The sequence below is a fragment of the Dipodomys merriami genome, unplaced genomic scaffold (assembly GCF_024711535.1).
Source record: "Dipodomys merriami isolate MVZ:Mamm:240054 unplaced genomic scaffold, mDipMer1.0.p SCAF_4, whole genome shotgun sequence".
Taxonomy (NCBI): Eukaryota; Metazoa; Chordata; class Mammalia; order Rodentia; family Heteromyidae; genus Dipodomys; species Dipodomys merriami.
The window spans coordinates 57528801-57551685 of NW_027205603.1; the positions used below are offsets into that span (position 1 = coordinate 57528801).

The following is a 22885-nucleotide window of genomic DNA, read 5'->3' on the forward strand; positions in this document are numbered from 1 at the left end:
GCGGTGGCCAATGGCGCCCCGGGTGAGGGTTGAGGGGTGGGAGGTGCTTGCTGGTCGGTGGCGCGGCTCTCCCCCGCCGCCGCCGCGTGTGCCCTCCGCCGGTGCGTGTGCCCGGCGACCCCGGTCGTCATGGAGGCTGACCCGGCCGAGGATCTGGACGAGGAGGAGCAGCTGGCGAGGCGGCATCGCAAGGAGAAGAAGGAGTTGCAAGGTGACCTTCCTCGGCCCCGCCGACCGGCGGGCCGTGCGGACCCCCGGTCTTTCCTCCCGGATCCGCCCGCTTGCCCCCGTCCCGCGGCCCTTTAGTCCCGCAGCCGTCCTTTGCTGAGCCCGGCCGCGCGCCTCCTGCCCCGCGCCGGCGGCCGGCCGGGCCTGGGTCCCCCCCCCCCCCCCCCCCGAGAACCGATCCCCGCCTAGTTCCCCCGTTCCCGTGCCTGCCCCAGCGGGCGGCCCCAGCGGGTGCATTTTGTATCTGCTTCCCTTAGTTCGGAGGGTTTCGAAGGTACTTGACACGCTGAAAACTTGCTTGTCTCATCCACTCCCCTTCCCCACTCTCTTCCACTAGCGAACAGATAGATTCATGGTTCTATGAATGAAGTGTTTGGTAGCTATTCCATTGTTGTAACGTTCACACTTCTTGCATCTATGTAACTACTTTTCCTATGTCTTTCTCCCCTTACTGGTTCTTCTTTCCTTTTCTGTTAATTCCGAGTTTCTAATTTTTATGCCTTTGGTGGCTTTTTAGCAAAAATTCAAAGCATGAAGAATGCTGTTCCCAAGAATGACAAAAAGAGGAGGAAGCAACTCACCGAAGATGTTGCTAAGTTGGAAAAAGAAATGGAACAGAAACACAGAGAGGAACTAGAGCAATTGAAGCTGGCTTCTAAAGAGAATGAGGTGTGTGGAATGATGTTGTCGTTGCCTGTAATATCTAAATACACGTGGTTACTTCGGTTAAGCTGTTTATTATATATATCATAAAAGCAGTGAGGGAGCGAAGTCATTCCGACATGCTCAAACATCACTTTCATTAACATATGTGTGGCTTTCATTAACTTATGTGTGGCAATGTGTTTCTGTAAGGGAGATCAGTCAGTACAGTACTTTATCTGCAAAGGAAAGTTGGAAGATCAGACTTGTAGTCCTAGAATTGCCAGTGAATAGGACTGTAACCTGGCAAAGTTACTCAGTCCTTCTGTGCATAATTTTCCTGGCAGATAATGATGACACAAATGTTCTTGCTATTTCCACAGGTCTTGTAAGAACCAAAAGGGAACACAAATGTAAGAACATTTTAAAGTCGTTAAAGTGCTTGGTGATCAAGGTCTAGTAAGTGATGTAAATGAGTAGACAGGAGCATGTTAACTTTCATTATTTTAACCAGTATTTGTCATCGTAGGTAATACATGATTGACAAGCACTTTAACATACTATGTGCATTATGTCATTTACTCCTTGGCAACACTGTAAGGTCTTTCCTGTGAAGTAGAAGAAGATAATCACACTTTCCCAGTGGGAAATGATTTAGAGAGATTAATAACTTGTCTTAAAAATAACAGTTCTTAAGTGCCAAAGACAAAATTGAAAATCAGACCATTTCTTGCTTACTGAATTACATTGTAGCTTTGTATAGTGTATATGTGTTTTGGAGATGAAGGTTCATATAGCCATACTCTTATTTTTGTTTCTTTTTTGTGGTACTGAGGTTTGAACTCAGCACCTTACATTTGCTAGGCAGGAACTGTATCACTGAGTCGTGCCTCTAGTCTCTTTTTTTTGTGCTGGTTGTTTTTGAAATACTGTCTTGCACCTTGCCTGATGTGTGCCTGAACCATGATCCTTCTTTTTTTGCACTTTTCACAGTCGGGACAACATATGTATACCACCATACCCAGTTTCTGTTAAGTTGAGTCTTATAGACTTCTCTGTGGAAGTTAGCATGAAACTAATCCTTCTGATGTCAGTTTCCCATGTGGCTGGAATGACAAGAATGCATTACCATACCTACCTATTGGTTGAGAGAAGGCCTCAAGTGTATGCCTAGACTGATCTTGAACCGCAGTCCTCCCCATCTCTTGGTTCCCAAGTAGTTAGGATTTAGGATTATAGGCATGAACCCCTGGTATCCTGCTCTTACTCCATTTCTGTTGGAGATCTTTTATTTTTATTTTTTTGTGTTTTGGCACTGGGGCTTAAACCCAGGGCCTGTGCACTGTCCCTTTTTGTCCACAATTTGAGCCACAGCTCCACTTCTAGCTTTTTTTTTTTTTTGCCAGTCATGGGGCCTGAACTCTGGGTCTGGGTGCTGTCCCTCAGCTCTTCAGCTCAAGGCTAGCGCTCTACCACTTGAGCCACAGCACCACTTCCGGCTTTTTTCTTTTTGCTTATGTGGTGCTGAGGAATCGAACCCAGGGCCTCATGCATGCAAGGCAAGTGCTCTACCACTGAGCCACCTTCCCAGCCCTAGAGATCTGTATGAAGTCTTCCCTGCCACAGTTAAATTTCATTGTTTTATTTTGGGTCTGCTGTTAACAGGGGAAACAGCTTATCTGTACTGATTACAATGGTCCTATAATAAATGATAGGTTGAATTTCTTTAACTTTATTAGCCAGTTATTAAGATCCTAGTATTTCTTGCTTTTGCAGTACTTAATCTCAGCAAACAAGGATTGTGTTTTCACAATTGTGGTATTCCTAATTATCGTCCTATCTTTCTTATTAGCAAGATAGTTTTACTTGCTTTTATAGGACTTCAAATTTGAGATTTCTTTCCAAGGTTTCCAAGGGAAATAGTTTAAATCTTGAACTTTACATAGTCTGTTAAAATAAAATCTCCCATTCTTTTCAGTTTTACTAACTTGTTTTCTTGTTGACACCTACCTAAATTCTTACATCATAGCTTTTTTGTTTTTCCCATGCCTTTCTGTCCTGCCAAATGTATTAATATGGCTGTGAATTTTAGCAGCATCCACAAAAAAATTGTAAGATTCCTAATGTCAGTAAACTTAATAATTGCCCTTAGAAGTCTTTATATAGTTTTATGTTTTTATCACTTGGGGATATAGCTTTTTTAGGGACTCCTTGAATTAAAGGCTTTTAGTTATTTTTCTCATGTAACCATTCTGAAAGCTAGCTTAACATCATTATAGTAACAAAATGCTAGTTGCTTACCTTAATAGAAGACTAGTATGCTTTGTTTTTTTCTTTAACAAACACACAATTAACTTTTGAGGATTAGGACTGCTTGTAATATTGAATGATCTTAAAAATAAAATATGTTTCTGCTTGAAGGTCTTAGTTGGTTTTTGTTTTTGTTGTTTTGTTTTGGTGCTGAGCCTGGGACTTGAGTTGAGGACGTGGGCTCTGACCCTAAGCTTTCCTTGGTCAGGGCTTGTGCTCTTACCACTTGAGCCACAGCTCTATTGCCATCTTTTTGGTCATTAATTGAAGATACGAGTCTCATGGAGTCCCCTGCCTGGGCTGGCTTCTAGCTTTGATTCTCAAATCTCAGCCTCCTAAATAGCTAGAGTTACAGACAGTTCCTGGCTAGGTCTCAGTTTTGTAGGAAGGAAATGATCGGGAAAGTTTAATTGGACTCATTGTGTTCTGGATAATTAAAATGGAGAAAAGACTGTGTTGCCCCATTTAAGGTTGGTAGAAATGAATTGAGACAGAGTAAGATTTAGATTTCTTATGTGACAGATGTCACATGTGACACAGCCATTCTATGTGACCCACATGACATATGACACATGTGACATATGTGGCAGTTATGGCATGTATTACATGATCTGACCTGACATATATGACATGTGGGCATGTATTACACATGGCATGTGCGACATGACGTGACATGTGGCATGCATATATGTGACATGCCATATATGTCAATAAAGAAGAATGTATGTTTTCTATTTTTCATCAGTGTCTATTATATTCATGTTGTAAACATCCCAAATGAAATCTCTTTGTACAATTCTTCTATGCTAATACTGTTTTTTTAAAGGAAAATGAAAAAAATGTTTGGCTTAACAAATATTTAGGGTTTTCTGCTTTGCTTTCTATAATTAATATCTTGTTTTATTCCACTATTGTTTTAGAGCACATTTGACTTGATTTCTATTTTTTTAATTTGTGAAAATGTGGTTTCTAGTGCAGAAAGGATCTATAGTACTGGTTTCACTGAGTTTGCCGATGATTTGTGTTCTGCTGTTGTTTTGTACAATACAAGTGTTAATTGTATTCAGTTAACTTGTCCTTTTCAGTCTAAATATGCCTTCACTCATGTTCCACCTGCTGGCCCTTTCAGTTACTAACTGCGATGCTGAAATTTCTAGGTATTGTAAGGAATCTATTATTTTTTGTAGTTCTGTCATTTTTTTTTTCTTATACATTTGGTAGTTTACTGGACACAGGTGAATTAAAGCTTTTTACATCTTACATACATATGTATATGTATTATTACTTTTTATTATGAAATGTCTGTTTAATTCATGATTATTTTTCTTGCTCTAAAGTCTGATTTGCTTGAAATTACTAAAGGCTCTATGGCTCTGTTCTACTAAAAAAAGACAAGATTTCTATGTACTATCAACATTCAGAGAGCAAATCAGCAGTGAATGGAGTAGTTAGAAGGAAGACAGATGGGCATGCAAGATGAGCTTTAACTTTGAAGAACTAGCATGAAGTTCCTTGGGATTCTGGGAAATTATTTCATAAAACTAGAGAAAGTAGACAAAATCATATTATGTAATAAAGTGTTGCTGTTGCTGAAATGCAAAATGTAGGATTGGATGTATTTGTGATTTTCAGTGATGACTAGTAAGCTAATATTTTTGATAATTTAAAATATTTTTTTATGCTTTTTGTTTCCTTCAGATAGATTCTATTGCTGTTAACATTTCACACCTGGTAATTGAGAATCAACCACCTCGGATATCAAAAGCACAAAAGAGACGGGTATGAAAGATTTCTTCTGTGTGCTTAGTACTATGTGTATACAAGAAGGGAATAGAAACAATGAAGTTCCTTGGTGTTAAGTACTTTCTATGTTTCTAATATGTGTGGCTGTTTCTTTGAAATTTCATTTAATCAAGTGAAGTAAGATTTTGTATCCCCATCTATTTTATAGAGAAGAAAGTAGGCCTAGGGCAGTATAACATAAGGTGTTCAATTTGCAGTTCACCTAAAGGATAGGCTTGAGGAGGGAGAGCATAAAGGAATTCTTTTAATCCCAGACTTGATTTAGAATGGCTCAGACCTTTAACTCTATTTGAAAATCTATGGCATTGAATAAAGAAACAAGGATTTGAACCTAAAAGTTAACATATATAGGTGTTCAAAGTTGTAAGAGAATTATGTTGATATTTAATAGTTCTTCTAAAAATTCAGCTAAGTGTGGGTTAATTGTATAAAGTGTTAAGTGATAGATTGGGATTTGAAGGAACTACAATATTTTAGACAGGTTATTCTAAATAGGAAAAATAGTATAAAACATCAACAGCAGCAGCAGCAAAAAAAAAAACAACAAAAAACCAAAACCAAACAACCAATTATGAGAATGAAATATTACATTACAAAGGCTATATGGAAAATAATTTATTGGAAATAACTAATGGTATTCATTATGAGAATATCTTTAGATAAGTAAGACCTTTTCATTTGGAAAAAGAAAAAGGGGTAGGTTTGGTGTGTGGAGAGTGGGGCAGACAAAGAGGAGAAAGCAGGGAGAATCCACTCAGGAATTCAGTGTATATCCTTCGAAATTAAGGAAAATGAGGGAGGGGTGAGTTAGATCAAGATGTTCTTTGAAGTACAGTATTCATAATTGCTCTTTGAAGTCTTTATCTGATTTTTGATGCTCTATGAAGTATTCATAAACTGCTTGTTAACTGGCAACTCCTTTGTACAACTACGTAAAGATAATACAATATTTAAGAAAAAGATCTACGTTCAATCTTTCCAATTGCAAATACTGTTTTAGTAGGATTCAAAAAAAAGTATTGTTTAGATTTTTGGCTAGCCTGAGACTGTCAATTTTTATGCCTCAGCCTCCCCAAGTGCTGGGATTATTGGCATATTTTAAAACTAATGCTGCATCTTACATAGTTATAGGTAATTTGGCAGAGAATGGAGTTTAATATTAGACAGATGAGTTTATTATCAGATCCTTGTAGCACTAGGACTGAACCTAGGGCTGCACATGTGCTACACAATTGTTCTTCAACTGAACTACAGCCTTTAATTTCACTTGCAGTGACTTTGTAAGATTCTTAACTTCTTTAGGCTATAGTTTCATGTGTGTGTGCATGTGTGTGTGTATACACATACACACATATATAAAATGAAAAATACTGATTTCATATAATCATTTTAGTAAATAATATACTGTTATTGGAGCACTGAATGGTTGGCAAATGGTTGTTTACTGTGCTAAGTACATTATAGTATAAATAGTATAGTATAGACAGTATAGTATAGTATAGTATGTCCCAAGCTGGGCACAGGTGGCTCACACCTGTAATTATAGATACTCCGGAGTATGAGATTTGAGGATTGTGGTTTGGAGCCAGACTAGGCAGAAAATTCCTGAGACTCTTATCTCCAATTAACCACCAGGAAAAAAAAAATCAGAGTGGTGCTGTGGCTCAAAGTGGTGGAGCACTAGCCTTGAGCAAAAAAACAAGCTTAGGGATGGCCCCCAGGCTCTGAGTTCAAGCCCCATAACCAACAAAAATATGGAAAAAGTAAAAACAAAATAAAACCCAAGAACAGTGACTTTTTTGTTTCAAAGTTAAGTGGTAAATCAGTAGTCATTTATTTTACTTTTATGAAATATTTTTTTTCTTGAGTAATGGGATTATGAGTTCCAAAGAAATTCTGTACTATTTTGGAGACTGTCTAGTTCCAACTCCTTACTTCTGACATTCTTTTTGCCATGTTCCCACACTTGTCACCCAGCTTTTACAAATCAAAAGTAGGTTGTGTGACAGTAATATAACAATAGTTTTTAAAATTACCTCCAGTAATTGATACAACTTATAGTAGCCTACTTCATTCTAGAAAACATAGGGATACAATTTCTTTCCTTGTTCATTCTTATGTGGCCCCTTAAGAAAACAAAAAGGGTGCCTTCCTCAAAAATGTTTCATTTTTCTTCTAACTCTAACTTTTGGACAATTAGTATCTTTTCTCTTCCAAGTAATTTAGCACTTGGAAGTCAGATGCCTTGGAATTTTCTTACTAGTTTGTTATATTAATCAAATTTTCAAATAGAAATATTAAAAGTTTATAATAACTTAAGAAAATGGAATCCGAAATCAAAATGGTTAGTTAGGAGTTTGAAACCTTTATTTTTGATAACCAGTTAACTAAGTATATATAGTTGTCCAGAGACAAAACTCTGGGAGAAAAACATGACAAAACTTCATGAAGATTTATTGTAAATCTCGAGGAATCTTGTAGAACATGTGTCTTGTTTGTAACCTAGAGAAGGAGGTTTTTTATTTTGTCCTTTCTGGGGCTTGAACTCTGGGCCTGGGTGCTGTCCCTCAGCTCTCCAGCTCAAGGCTAGCACTCTACCACTTGAGCCACAGAGCCACTTCGGGTTTTCTGGTGGTTTATTGAAGATAAGAGTGTCACAGAATTTCCTGCCCAGGCTGGCTTTGAACCATGATCCTCAGAGCTCAGCTTCCTGAGTAGCTAGGTTTACAGTTGTGAGCCACCGACGCCTGGCTGAGAAGAAGTTTTTAAAAAAATAATTAATTAAAAGAACTTTGAAGCTTTTTTGATGTGGTGAAAAAGTCCAAAGAAGATATTAGAATAGTGGGCTTCAAAAAATATAATGAAGCCACGTGCTGGTGGCTCACGCCTGTAATCCTAGCTATGCAGGAAATCGAGATCTGAGGATTGCGGTTCAAAGCCAGCCTAGGCTGGAAAGTCCATGAGACTCTTATCTCCAATAAACCACCAGGAAACCAGAAGTGGAGCTGTGGCTTAAAGTGGTAGAGCACTAGCTTTGAGTAAGAGAACTCAGGGACAGCACCCAGGCCCTGAGTTCAAGCCCCACAAATAACAGATTAAAAAAAACAAAAACAAAAAACAAAATTTGAGAGGTAGAATGAGATTTTATTCAATATATTTTACAAATAAAGGCAAGACCCAGATTATTTCTTATTTACTGAATTTAATACAAACCTAGGACTTAAGTGCCCTGTTGTCATGATTTCCCACGCACTGCTTTTGCTTATATTAGCTTATCAACATGATAATTTTACCAATAGTTTTATTTGTAAATTTCATGCTGTTTTTCTCTAACATAGTTTTGCTAGACCTTTTTGGTTCCATCCTATCTCTAACTAGTTCTTTAGATATAGAAGACATAGTACCTAATGTTGTTGAAACTATTTTGTAGGAGAACGAATCCGACAGACTTGGCACCTAGCACGTTGCACGCTGGAAAGCAAACAGTTACGTTGAAATGCTAAAGTAAAACATGAGTGGAGAAAATGAAATGGTGGAATTAGTATTTTGGAAATGCACAGCATTTTACAAATAAAGTTGCACTCTGCTAGTGAAAAGTATATGACACCATTTAACTCTAGCTCCCATCTGCTCCAACTTTTATTTGATTCAGGTGCCTGGATAGAAGGAGCTCTGGGTGTGGTCCCTGAGCCACGCTCTGCTCTAACCAGCTGTATGGCCTTTAGAAATCTTTCTGCGTGCTGTTTCCTCAGAAGAGGAAAATGAGGGTTTTGGAATTAGATGATTTCTAAGGTGCTTATTCTTCTCTCCCCTCTAAAGTATTGTGTAGCCTTTTTTAAAGTAACAGTGCCATCTTGTGTTGTAAGATTTTTATGCTTCCCTGGGAAAACCCAAGAACTGCCTGTCTTTGATTCAGGTAACTTAGAAATGATTTACCTTAATCTACCACGGCACTTCACGGGCAGTATTACAAGTATGTGGCAGCAATTTTCATTGAGGCTTGCCTTCTCTCATCCACTTCTGCTCTGTGGGGGAGTTAGAGCCAGAGTGTAGAAGTCTTTACTTACTCTCCTCTTTGTTTACCAGTTCCTTCACTATAATTTACTACTAGTATCAATATTTGTAGAATGTAGTTTGACTGTTTTTATTCTTTTAAATTCAGCAGTTTCCCCTGAATGAACAAATAAAACAAACTTTTGGTAGAGGATTAGAAAGATTTTAAAATCCCTAGACTCACACACTTTAAAATAAAATGTATTTTATAATTCTTCTGCCCATATCTACTATCCACAAATGCTTGTGCATATCATTTTAATTTTTTATGTGCTGTTAGCATAGAATTAATAGGTACTAACTATATACCCAGGTCTTAGCTCCTGGCATGGTTTTTGTACTGTGTCTAGCTATGAAATGTGTCATTTTCTGACTTGTGATTCTTACTAGTTAAGCTGTTCAGATTCCTTCCCCAGACTTCCTGCTCTGCTATTTCACAAATCTCTCAGTCCTCACTTTACCTCATGCTTTCCTGTGGCATAGAGAGATCTCTTAGAGAGTTTGCATAAGCAAAGTAAAATGAGAATGTCAAGTATGATGCCATTTTTACATGTGTTACACATTTTCCATGAGTGTACCACAGTTAGAAGCGTGTTTAAAAAACAATCTGGAAAGGTCCACTGCATACCTAATGAGAGCATGGAGGTGGCAGAGATTCTTAGAGGGGAATTGTGTGTGTCTGTAGTGTTTTGTAAATGTGTTTGTGTGTGTGTTATTACTTATTAAGCGTATGTGTAGTTGGACTGAAATGTTTGCCTGTGCCCCTCTAAAAACTCCTTTGTGATTAGAGTGACAAGAAGCTAACATTGGCCTGAGCTTAATTGTGTAATGTGTTTATAGACCTAGGACAACTCCGGTAGAGTGCTCGCCTTGAGCTGAAGAGCTGAGGGACAGCACTCAAGCCCAGAGTTCAAGCCCCATGACCGACCAAAAAAAAAAAAATAAGACCTAGGACAACTCTTAAAATCAGCAAGTAAAATTTTAGAACCTTGTTATCTTTAAATAGGTTTTATAAGGCTGGGCCTGGTGGTACATACTTGTAATCTTAGCACTTGGCTCATAAGGATGGCAACTTCAAGGCCATGTTGTGCTGCATAGCAAAACTCTGTCTTAAAAAATAGATAAGCTGGGTGCCAGTAGATCCTAGCTACTCAGGAGGCTGAGATCTGAGGATTGTAGTTTGAAGCCAGCCAGGGCAGAAAAGTCCCTGTGAAATCGGAAGTGGCGTTGTGGCAGAAGTGGTAGAGTGCTAGCCTTGAGCACAGAGAGGCCCAAGGACAGTGCCCAGGCCCTGAGTTCAAGCACCAGCCCTGGCAAGAAAAACAAAAAAAACTCCTTCCTTTTGTTTTTCTTCCTCTTTCTCTCCCTCTTTCTCTTTCTTTCTCTCCCCCTCCCTCTCTGATAGACTGACTTCATAAAAAAGGTCCTTTCTTTTTTCTTCTTTTTTTTCCCTTTTTTTCTCTTTCCCTTCCCTTCCCTTCCCTTCCCACCCTCCCTCCCTCCCTTCCTTCCTTCCTTCCTTCCTTCTTTTTTTTTTTTTTTTTTTTTTGGGTCCGGTAGTGGGGCCTGAACTCTGGGCCTGGGCACTGTCCCTCAGCTCTTCAGCTCAAGGCTAGCGCTCTACCACTTGAGCCACAGCACCACTTTCGGCTTTTTTTTTCTGTTTATGTGGTGTTGAGGAATCGAACCCAGGGCCTCATGCATGCAAGGCAAGTGCTCTACCACTGAACCACCTTCCCAGCCCTCCTTTCATTTTTTTTGAGACTGAGTCTTAACTATGTTTCTTAAACAGATCTGGAACACTTATAGAGCCCAAATAATGCCTCCTGAGGTCTGGGATTATAGGCATGTGTCAGCATGCCCAGCTGCAAGAAAAGCTTTCTATATCTCCGCTTATAGTTAGGTACTGGGAACACACATCTCTTAAAGAACTTTACTGTATAAAAAATTCTACAAGTGATTAGATAAATCTGATAGTGCTTGTGGGGTAAGGGGGAAAATGGAAACAAGGTTTTAGAATCTTAACATCTCCATCCCTTTAATAAAGTAGAATTGCTTCAAATTATTAAGAAATTACTCTTTCTGCATTCTCATCTTAGGAAAAAAAAGCTGCATTGGAAAAGGAACGGGAAGAGAGGATAGCCGAAGCTGAAATTGAGAACTTATCTGGCGCTAGACATGTGGAAAATGAGAAACTTACTGAAATACTGGCAGCCAGGGAGTTGGAAATGAAGCAGATTCCGTCTGATGGCCACTGTATGTATAGAGCCATCGAGGACCAGCTGAAAACACAGGACTGCACCCTGACTGTGGCTAAGCTGAGAAGTCAAACTGCTGAGTACATGCAGAGCCACGGGGACGACTTCTTGCCATTTTTAACAAACCCCAATACAGGAGACATGTATACACCAGGTTATTTACTTTTTCTCTATGGTTGGTTAGTTGATTAGTTGTTTCGTTTTTAACAAACCCCAATACAGGAGACATGTATACACCAGGTTATTTACTTTTTCTCTATGGTTGGTTAGTTGATTAGTTGTTTCGTTTTTTTTTTTTAATTTAAATTTAAATTTTATTTGAAGTAGTTGTACAAAGGGATTTTACTTGATTATGAGTACAACACATCTTGATCAATGTCAACCCTTATACTGTTCTTTGCCCATCTTTCTTAATCTCATCTGCACCTTCAAGTTATATATTACCATTTTTACATATGTATATTGAATACAAATGATTGTATTTTCCTGCCCTTCCTCTCTCTAATGATCTGTAGTTATGGTTGTTTTTAAATATATGTCTCCGGTGATAGGACATAACCCATAGAGCCCTTGAGGAAGAGAAAGAATAAAAAATAATTGGACAGAATTGTTTTCTATAAATTAATATATACATATACACATAAAGTTTTAAGAATATGAGCAGAGAATGATTATTAGTTTCTTCTATTCATTGCAAAATTTAACGTTATTTTCAATAAGCTATAATTAGAAATTTTTATTCAAGTAAATTTTGATTTGATGTTTAATGACCTGCCTTATTCGCTATCATATTTTTGGTTGTTAAAGATAAAATAGATAGAGTGAAGCACACAAGCGTACAAATGAGGGAGAATGGAAGGGATGACAGTCTTTGAGGAAGGTGGCAGGTTTGGTAGTGTTGATTGGAGCAAGTCATGTAGCCAGGGTGAGTTCTGGAGAAAGAACAGTTAAGGTTGACTTTCCTTTCATGGAATGTGTTTCCTGCAGAAGAGGGTGAACAGGGTGGAACCTGACAGAATGCAGAAGAATGAGCAGTAGCAACTGATGAGGTCTTTAGCTCTAAGGACCTGTTAGTAGATGGCAAATAGGATTATAGAGATACCTAATTCTATTGCCCACTGACTTCTTATGAGTGTTGTATTTGAAATGTTACATATTTCTTAATGTTTTAGGTCACTATTTTGTAAATGATGAGAATTTGCTCTAGGATGTGAAACACATTTTCCATGTATTTTGTAGAAGAAACATAAGAAATGACTCTTCAGTTGAAACTCCTGAACTAGGGTAGAATATTTCTGACATGATTTGAAGTCAGAAATAAAGACAAAAGACATAATTATTCATTCTTTCATTCACTGTTTAGTGAAGATCATTGTGTGCAGGTGTAGTTCTAGGCCCTGGTCTCAACACTGAGGAGTGGTGAATGAGTCAAACATGGGCACCATATTTTCCCTCTAGTTCATCACATAGTTCATCACACATTCTCTTCTGTTTTTTTTTTTTGGGGGGGGGGTCCAGTCGTGGGGCCTGAACTCTGGGCCTGGGTGCTGTCCCTCAGCTCTTCAGTTCAAGGCTAGTGCTCTACCACTTGAGCCACAGCACCACTTCCGACTTTTTTCTTTTGCCTTATGTGGTGCTGAGGAATCGAACCCAGGGCTTCATGCATGCAAGGCAAGTGCTCTACCACTGAGCCACCTTCCCAGCCCCTCTCTTCTGTTTTGTGTAGAGAGTATATCTGTGGCCCATTTTAACACAGTGTATAAAAAGATAGATGAGCAGATAGGTCTTTGGAAACTCAGATTAGGGCTTTTACTTCTCCTAGGACTGATTGCAAGATTCCTTTCCTTCACTAAGAATGATATTGAAGCAAGTAACATAAGTGCTTCTGAAATAATAAGGAGGTGCTCTTTAATGATGCCTGATGAGAATTTAAACTCATTTGTACTTTACCTAAATTATTTTCTTATATTTCTCATAGGGTCTTGCAGTAAGCCTGATTGTGTAAAGTCTACACATTAGTCTTCTGTGGTATTTTTTGGACGGAGTCTGGGCTTTAGAACACATGTCAAGATAATAACTGTGGTGGCAGTTTTGAGAGTTAGTGCATTGGGTGGGAATAGAGAAATAGTTTTGTCATGTAGTTTCCAGGCCACAGCTTCTGAAGGAGGAAGACAGGAATGCATTGCTTTCCTTTTAGATGGAAAGGTGTTGGAAAGTTGGAGTGAATTAAGTGTGAATCTGGGAAATGGATTAACTTGTAGAGGGAGGTGATAGAGAAGGGAGATGTTCATGACTTGGGGCATTTTTATCAGGAATCCTGGGAGCTATAAAAGGGATCTTTTGACACGAGTTAAGACAATTATTAAGTGCTATGTTGTGATGTGTTCTCTGCAGAAGAGTTTGGAAAGTACTGTGATGATATTGTAAACACAGCTGCATGGGGAGGTCAGCTTGAGGTAAGTGTGTAATTATTCATAGTGATTGTATGTTGTTAAATTATTTCTGAATCTCTTTTGTAGTTTTAGACAGTTTTCAGTTGATTTTAATTTCTCCTGGAAGATTTTTTGTCCTTTTACAATTGCCATTTCTTTCTTTCTTTCTTTTTTGCCAGTCCTGGGGCTTGAACTCAGGGCCTGAGCACTGTCCCTAAGCTTCTTTTGCTCAAGACTATCATTCCACTACTTGAGCCACAGCACCACTTCTGGCTTTTTCTGTTTATGTGGTACTGAGGAATTGAACCTAGGGCTTCATGCATGTGAAGCAAGCACTCTACCACTAAGCCACTTTCCCAGCCACTATTGCCTTTTTTTTTGGTCAGTCATGGGGCTTGAACTCTGGGCCTGGGCACTGTCCCTGAGTTCATCAGCTCAAAGCAAATGCTCTACCACTTGAGCCACAGTGCCACTTCTGGTTTTCTGGTAGTTAATTGGAGATAAGAGTCCCAGGGAGTTTCCTGTCCCGGCTGGCTTTGTGATCCTCAGATCTCAGCATCCTGAATAGCTAGGATTACAGGCGTGAGTCACAGGTGCCTGACCACTATCGCCATTTCTTTGCTGACTAAAGAGATTGTTAATATTCTTATGCTTTCAATTAAAGTATGCACCTTGAATAAGTGAAGCACTATTTAATTTTAAATAGCTCAGTGTTAGATTTCTGTGTTTGAGAAGCTTGCTTAAGTTTTTTTTTTTGTTGGTCATGGGGCTTGAACTCTGGGCCTATTGTATAGGTTTTTATGTGTGACACTGCTGCTGATATATTCAGTTTTCTCTTTTAAGAGAAATGACTTGATGAATATAGTGTTATGTGTCTGAAACCAGCGATTGAGAGGCTGAGGCAGGATGATTCGCCTGAGCTACAGAACCTGTCAAAAAAGAAAAGGAAACAACAAAAGAAGATTTGACTCTAGATAAGTGGCTGATGAAAAATCGCTGTGGGGAAAGTAACTTCGTTACCTTGGAAATAGAAAGTGAGCCGGGCATGGTGGTACATAGCTGTAATCCCAGCACTGAAGAAGCCTGAGCAGGAGGATCAGGAGATTGAGGACAGCCTGGGCTGTCTCAGTAACAAGAAGAAATAGAAAATGTTATTTTCATGTGAAATGCAGGGTCAGTCTTACACAACTATGTTAAATCTTAGGCAATTTGCTAGTTAATAGTGACTTACCTGAAAGCAGTTAGTTGATGCCTTGAAATTCACATAAGAATGTCATTTGGGTCACTTGAAGTCACTTGGAGGGAGTTTTAGCAAGATTTTTGTTGTTGTTAGTGGCAGTATTGGGGTTGAACTCTGGGCGTTGTACTTGCTCTACAATATGAGCCCATACTGTTAGCCTATTTTGCTTTAGTAAAAATTTTTTGCCCAGGCTGGCCTAGAACACAATCCTCCTGACATCTGCCTATCTAATAGCTTTGATTACAGGTATGAACTACCTTGCCTTGCCCCAAAACTATGTGGTTTTTTTTTTTTTTTTTGTTCGTTCTTTTTTAGGGAATTATAGGGATTTGTTCTCAGGACCTCATGCTTGCTAGGCAAGCATTCCCAAGATTACTTTTTAGCTGTAATTAAACAAATCTCACTGTTAACAAAATATCTAGGTGGACCCAGTGGTGGTGAGCAATCTGGATATTAGAAAGACAGGTGATGAGAAGTCAAGTTCAAGTTCTGATTTTTCCTTGAACTTCTCAGTTTTGGGACCTTGGAGAAGTTAGCCAAATTCTTGAGCTTGAGTTTCTTAATTATTGAATGAGGATAATCACATACTTATTTGGGCTTAACCAATCATATGTGAACATTATATAAAGCAGAGTAAATTTGTAAAAGTTTATAAGCTAAAGTGCTAAATGTAGAATTCTAACCATATTATTAAATAGTCCTGTGTAATGTTAATTAGTCATCTTGAATCTTCTGTGGCATCTGTGTTTTAAGATGTGTTCAAAATCTTTTTCTTAGCAGTGTTATAGTTGTACCTCTCCACTAGAGGGAGCTGTGTCCATTAGTTTTGTATGTTTTTGTGCTTTTGGAAACTCAGGAGATTTTCATAATAACTTAGAGGCACATTAGGTTAAAAGACTTGAGTTTTTTAAAAGGATCACAAACTAATAAGAATACTGGAGACTTAACAGTGTAAACTCAGAAAGTCTTTCTAGCACATCTTTTGAAGACATTTACTCAGGATCTGTCTGAATTCATTGGAAATAAAAGTTGCTATTTTCACACTAGGATAAACTTACATTATTAATCAAAATTAAATAAAAATTTCTATTATCTGATTTCTAAAGTTAGAAGGGACATTAGGATTTCTAGACCTTGCTTTTTTATACCTTTCATTCTTAGTGTTAAAAAATGTTCTTCTAGGGCAGGGAAGTTGGCTCAGTGGTAGAGTGCTTGCCTTGCATGCCTGACGTCCTGGGTTTGATTCCTCAGCACCATATAAGCAGAAAAAAGCTGGAAGTGGTGTTGTGGCTCAAGTAGTAGGGCGCTAGCCTTGAGCTGAAGAGCTGAGGGACAGCGCCCAGGCCCAGAGTTCAGCCCCCACGACCGACAAAAAAAAAAAGTGTTCTTCTAGATATAAGAAAAATGTATTTCAAAGGAAACTTTAAAAGCACAGAGTATGGGATTATATTTTTTTTTTTTTTAAATTTTTTTTATTGTAGAGATACTATACAGAGGGTTACAGTTACATGAGTGAGGTAATGAGTACACTTCCACTTCCTCTTGAACATTGTTACCCCCTCCATTGTTTTCCCCCTACCATCCCCTCCCTCCCTCGAGATTATATTTGTTACCATGCAACAAAGGATCCTTTCTGTATTCTCTCACTTTTTACATTCTTCCACAAGCTTCTAAAAGGACTGTGTTCTTGATGGATTTTTTTTTTTTTTTAATGCCGGTAGCTTGAATTCAGGGCCTCACATTGTTACTGGGTTTATTAAGCTCAAGATGTTGCTCTACTACTTGAGCCACATTTCTACTCTGTCTTTTTGATGGGTAATTGGACATAAGAGTCTCACATTTTACCAGGGCTGGCTTGGAATCTTGGTCCTCAGATTGCAGACTTCCTCCTGAGTACCTAGGATTACAGGCATGAGTCACCAGTGCCCAGCTTATGATGTGCTGGGTAATATAGAAAAAATAGAGATTAGATAAATGCATAGAAGGTTGATTCAAGGCTGCTAATGGTTGTTACTGTTATTCTTATTGTTATTATTATTTAATGAACTTAGTGCCCTAGAGTTTCTAAGTTCCTCAAATCAGCACAGATTATTTAATTTCTTCATGTTTAACTTTGACATGTCATTTAATCTTTTTCTGCCTCATATTCAGTGTCATTAAAATACCGCTTGTGTCTGTCCCATAAAGTTACTGTGAGGATTGAATGAGTTTATACAAATAATAATGTATGTAAGGAGGGGGTGGGAAGATGGCTCAGTGGTAGAGTGCTTGCCTTGCATGCATGAGGCCCTGGGTCTGATTCCTCAGTACCACATAAGCAGAATAAGCCGGAAGTGCTGCTGTGGCTCAAGTAGTAGAATGCTAGCCTTGAGCTGAATAGCTGAGGGACAGGGCTCAGGCCTAGAGTTCAGGCTCCACTACTGAAGAAAAAAATGTATGTCAGTACATAGAGTTCTTGGTCATAGTACGTTGACAAAACCTTAGCATTAATTTCATTAGTGACTATTATTCATCAGGCTTTAACCTCCAAGTTATTATTCTTGTTGAGCAGTCCTGGGGCTTCTTAGGCCTGCTGGTCAAGTGCTCTACCACTTGAACCATGCCACTAGGCCTTCAAGTATTTATTGTAGTTAAGAAATTCAAATTATGTAATATGTTAATCAGACAGATTTCATTGTGAACAGTTTGTACACATATCTCATTCTACTCTTGCCTTGACAATTATAGAACGGTGGTTCTCTGCTATTTTTACATTAACATCATCTGAAAAGATCTTAAAAACATAAACTTCCTGCTGGGTGCAGGTGGCTCTTGTCTATAATGGTATCCTTCAGAAAGCTGAGGTCCGAAGATACGGTTTGAAGCCAGCCCAGGCAAGACAAATCTGAGAGTCTTAGCTTTAACCAGCAGAATGTCACACAGGTATAATTCAAGTGGTAGAGCACCAGCTCAGAGCAGAAATGCTGAATGATAGGTTGAGGCTGAATTCAAGCCCCAGAACTGGAACAACAGAAGAAAAATAAACTTCCTGTGTTGTCCTGTCCCCCAGTTGTGGCTGATTGGGTATTGAGCTTAAGTAGTGGTATTTAAAAAATACTTTTATTATGAAAATTTTCCAGAGTAATCAAATGTTGAGAGACTAGTATTGCCACCTCCACTTAATTAACTTGGATGTTGCATTTTTTTGTGAAAATACTGTACAGAGGGGTTACAGTTACATGAGCAAGGTAATGAGTACATTTCTTATCAAGTATTGTTGCCTCCTTTGTTTTTCCCCTACCATCCCTTCCCTCCCACCTCTTCAACTACACTCCCCTCCCTCCCGTGCGCCTAAATTATAAAGTTTGTTTTTTGACATAGCGTCTTGTACATCTCATTGTTGCAATGGGTCAACCTGTATCCCTATTTAAACAAATTGTTTTTTCCCTGTTGCATTTTTACAAAGCCATTGTATATCTAAACTTGACAAATTTCTACCTTTATATAAAAAGTCCAGGATTTTGGCATAGTTATGAATAGAGCACATCTTTGCTGTGACTGGTTGCCCTGTTTAATATGAATGTACTTCAGTAGTTAGTGATCTGAATAAGATTCACCATTTTATTTCTCTTACTAATGCATCTTTTTTGTCTCCTTGTAGCTAAGAGCTCTGTCTCACATTTTAAAAACACCAATAGAGATAATACAGGCAGATTCTCCTCCTATTGTAGTGGGTGAAGAGTATCCAAAAAAACCACTAATACTTGTGTAAGTATTTTTGCTTTTGTGTAAGAAAATTCTTACAGATCTATTTTTCATAATTAAGACAAGAAAGGAATCTAAAAAAATTACTTTCGGCTGTGTATATCAGTTAATCAAACAACTATCTTGAACTGAATCTATTCTGTTGATCTTGTCTTAAAGGCAACTCTAGTACTAGATTTTTGTGTATGAGATAAGAGTAATTTTAAGTCAATTCAAAATGATGAAAAGTTTCAGGATTAGTTTGTATTGCCTTGGTTTGCTAGTGATAGGCCTAACAGTTTCAGCAAGTATAAAAGCTGTATTCAGCTATATTCAGATGAGATATCTTCCTTATATTGTAGAAGTATTTGGTCTGATTGAGAAAGGGCTTCTGGAATACAGCATGGAGTATTTGATGTTTTTAGTGCTTATTAGCTATTTCTACTTCAATTTAGTATCTCAGCCTTTCCAATTTATCGCCAGTGGTTGAACCCCTCCAGAGCTGATACTTGCCAAATGGCATTGAACTCTTAAAAAGTTCTTGCAGTTTACTGAGGGACACTTCTATGGACTGGCATTTGGAATGCTTGGTTTTATATTCCTAATAAGCATTTAGATACACCAAAATATTTTCATTATGAAAGTACTCATTCCTTCTTTTTTTCATTTCAGATATATGAGGCATGCATACGGCTTAGGAGAACATTATAATTCTGTTGCACAGTTGGTGAACACAGCTACTCAAAATTGCAACTAGTTTGTAGTGTTATACAAGTATATGTGTGCTGACCTGATATTCCTATCAAGTGCTAGATTGTTGTCAGTGCTACTGAAAACACAACTACCTTAAGTCAGTTTTAAGAGTAAGTTTACTGACAGGCATTTAGAAATATATTTTTACCAGTGTCCACTTAGTGGTATATTTGCAATTTCATAAGTCTAAAATGGAGAGCATCCTTTGTTGACTAAGATGGTACCTGTTCTGTGATACTTTATATAGCATCTCGGACATTCTATTCTTTTTAGGAATAAATTATGTTTTAAATTTTGTCTCCACTACTAAAATTTTCCTAAGTAATCATTTCAATGTAATTTTCCTCAAAGAAGTAAAATGACTCAGTCTCTGTCATTGCTGTGATGTAGTTTGATGATAGCAGATGTAATTAGGGCTCAGAAAGTGGATGTTATTGCTGGGTGTCAATGGCTCACACCTGTAATTGTAGTTACTCAGGAGGCTGAGATCTGAGGGTTGCAGTTCAGAGCCAGTCTGGGCAGGAAAGTCTGTGAGACTCATCTCATAAACTACTCAGAGCAGGCTGGAAGTGGGACTGTGGCTCAAGTGGTAGAGCTCTAGCCTTGAGCAAAAGAAGCTCAGGGACAGCACGTAGGCCCTGAATTCAAGCCCCAGGACTGGCAGTAACTTTGGTGCAGCTGGGATTCATGGGGTGATGCTTTTTATTTAGCTCATCAAAGTGCAACGAAGAAGCTTGCTTTAGTAATTAAGAATTTTTAAGGACTGGGAATGTGGCTTAGTGGCTGAGTGCTTGCCTTACATGCATGAAGCCCTGGGTTTGATTCCTCAGTACCACGTACACAGAAAAAGACGGAAGTGGCACTTGGCTCCAAGTGGTAGAGTGCTAGTCTTGAGCAAAAGAAGCTCAGAGACAGTCCCCAGGCCCAGATTTCAGGGCCCAGGACTGGGAAAAAAGCAAAAAAATGATTTTTAAATACTATATAGTTATGAATCTGAATCAGTTGTTAAATTTATAGAGATGAGATGTCACGGGTAAACTGTATGTTTGCTCTCAGATTTAAGCCTCTGCAGAATTAGAGATTTGCCTTTCATTTTTGTGTAACTTTGAAAAAGACCTAAAGGATAACTGTCTTTCTAATGCCTTTGTTATTCTTACTGTTTCTTAGACTTTGGATTAGAGTTAGTGGTATCATTTCTTGCTTCTTTTCCAGCTGGAGGTTTTGGTTTGCTGGTGCATCCTTACCACCACCGGTCAGATGCCTTGCTTTCCTTTTCTCCCAAAGAACATTTTGTGGAAATACTCTCTTACCTTGGGCAACTTGAGGAGTTAGCAGTATAAAAGGGTTGAAGCCCACGTTCAATTCTAATGTTTATTCTATTTTCAGCTTTTTAACAAGATTTTTTTCCATTTTTCTCACTCTGTAGGAATTTAAAAGGGAGCATTGATTACTTATTTTTTTTTAATTATATAATCGTCACTTTTTTTCCCACTCAAACATTTGAGAATTTTTAGGTTACTTTTACATGGGTAAAGTTGAAAGCAACTATTTGAGAGTGAAGAGTTGTATAGTAAAATCAATATACAATATTTTTCTGTGAAGAATTTGTCTTGTTCAGATTTCAGATCACTCATAACAGTATTATTTCTAATATATACATATATGAAAACTTTTTATGTAGAGAAATATTATGAGAAGGAGAACTTTTGGGTTGATTTGTTTTTTCCCCGAGTGAGAAGTACAACTTGTAAGATTTATCATCAAGTTTTGAATTTGTGCTCCATGTGTAATTTTTTTTTTGTCAATCACGGGGCTTGAACTTTAGGACTAGATGCTGTCGCTGAGCTCTTCAGCTCAAGGAGAGCGTTCTACCACTTGAGCCACAGCACTACTTTCAGTTTTCTGGTGGTTAATTGGAGATATGAGTCTCATGGCATTTCCTACCTTGGCTCTTAACCTTGATCTTCACGTATCAGCCTCTTGAGTAGCTAGGATTACAGGTGTGAGCTACTGGCGTCCGCCATTCATGTGTAATTTTTATGAATGAATGTGGGGTTTATAGTCAGTCTCATGCTGAGCAAGTATTAGTGTGAGAAGCTGATATGTGGAGACTGTGGTCAAGTAAGTCTTTCCTGAAGGGATTCCATTGCTGCAAATTCAAATCCATTCTACCTGCTAAACAGTGTATTTTAAAGGCTGCCTGTTTTGTAAACAGTGATCTGAATTTCAGGAAAGTTTAAAATTTATAAAAGAATAAAATTGTAAAATACTTAAATGATTTGGATTTACTTTGAAGTGTCATCTGTTACTTTTAATATATCAGCATTAAGTTGTACTAAAACAAATGCTATGAGAATTAATTATTGTAAATTCTATCTCCATCACATAACTTGTTGATTATTTAAAATTAACTATTGGTGGTGTTTTTGTTGGTGTTTTGACAAGAAGAATTATAATTTTTATCTTTTTTATAATGTCCAGTAAAAGTGTGAACAAAACTTATTTTGGTCAACTTCTGTTCTTTAATGTTATTTCAGATAAAGATCTTTTTAGCCATACCTAAAAAAAGTCTTTAAAAAACATGGCAGCGCTTAATATCAAAACAACATATACTAATTTAGTTTGTTGTATGATGATGACATAATAGAAATTACTTGAGTTTTCTTTTGTCCTAACTTGGAAGAGTATATATCAAAATGAATGTGTTTTCAACTCAGAATTATCCACTTAAATATGTTTACAACTTGTATAAAGTATAAATGATTGTGTAACTATAGTGAGCAATGTACCTTTGCTCCTATCACCTGATGTTTGCCAAATACGAATAAATAATGGATAGATTATCCCAACATTTGTTTAAATTGTCATTTTTTAACTATTTTAGAACTTAGAAATAGATAAAACTTACTATGCTTTAGAATTGTATGCACTCTTATTTTGTCTCATCTGTAATTGAGTATAATACAGATTCTTCCATTGAAGGGAATTTGAATCAACATGAACCTAGCATTATGCCCACAGTAGAGGGAGATTATAAAGGAATAGCTATGTAACTAATATAGAAGCTTAGGGTGTTTCAGGATAATGAAGGTTATTTAGGTAAATAAATTCTATGGTTAGTCTTAATATTTATGAATATGGCAATAAACATTTGTGTGCAAGGCAGTGGAGCAATTGGAGACTGGTATTTTGAAGTTTGGGCTGCTACTCAATTATACTTTAGGACCCACGTTATTGGCAGTTGTCACATTCATAAACTATCCTAGGAGAGATTCTGGAAGGACTCATGCCAGCAAATCAGTCCCCCCCCCCCCTTTTATTTCATTACCTGAAATTAATCACATGGCCTCCCCCAAATAGGAGAGAGCTCAGAAATCTCTGCTGCATTAACACTGGTGACTGGTTCCTCCTTGAAATTCTCTTTCCCTAATGCTGCTCTTCAT

The 22885-nt window shown here is 37.9% G+C and overlaps 1 protein-coding gene across 1 annotated transcript; it reads left to right on the forward strand.

Annotated features, from left to right (window-relative positions):
- Positions 1–54: 54 nt before the first annotated feature.
- On the forward strand, positions 55–22291 carry Otud6b (OTU deubiquitinase 6B). The gene is made up of 7 exons (XM_069991038.1): positions 55–211; positions 746–897; positions 4879–4959; positions 11136–11448; positions 13689–13750; positions 18607–18713; positions 19362–22291. The coding sequence occupies exons 1-7, from the start codon at positions 130–132 to the stop codon at positions 19444–19446; spliced, it is 882 nt and encodes a 293-aa protein (XP_069847139.1). The 5' UTR covers positions 55–129; the 3' UTR covers positions 19447–22291.
- Positions 22292–22885: the final 594 nt, after the last annotated feature.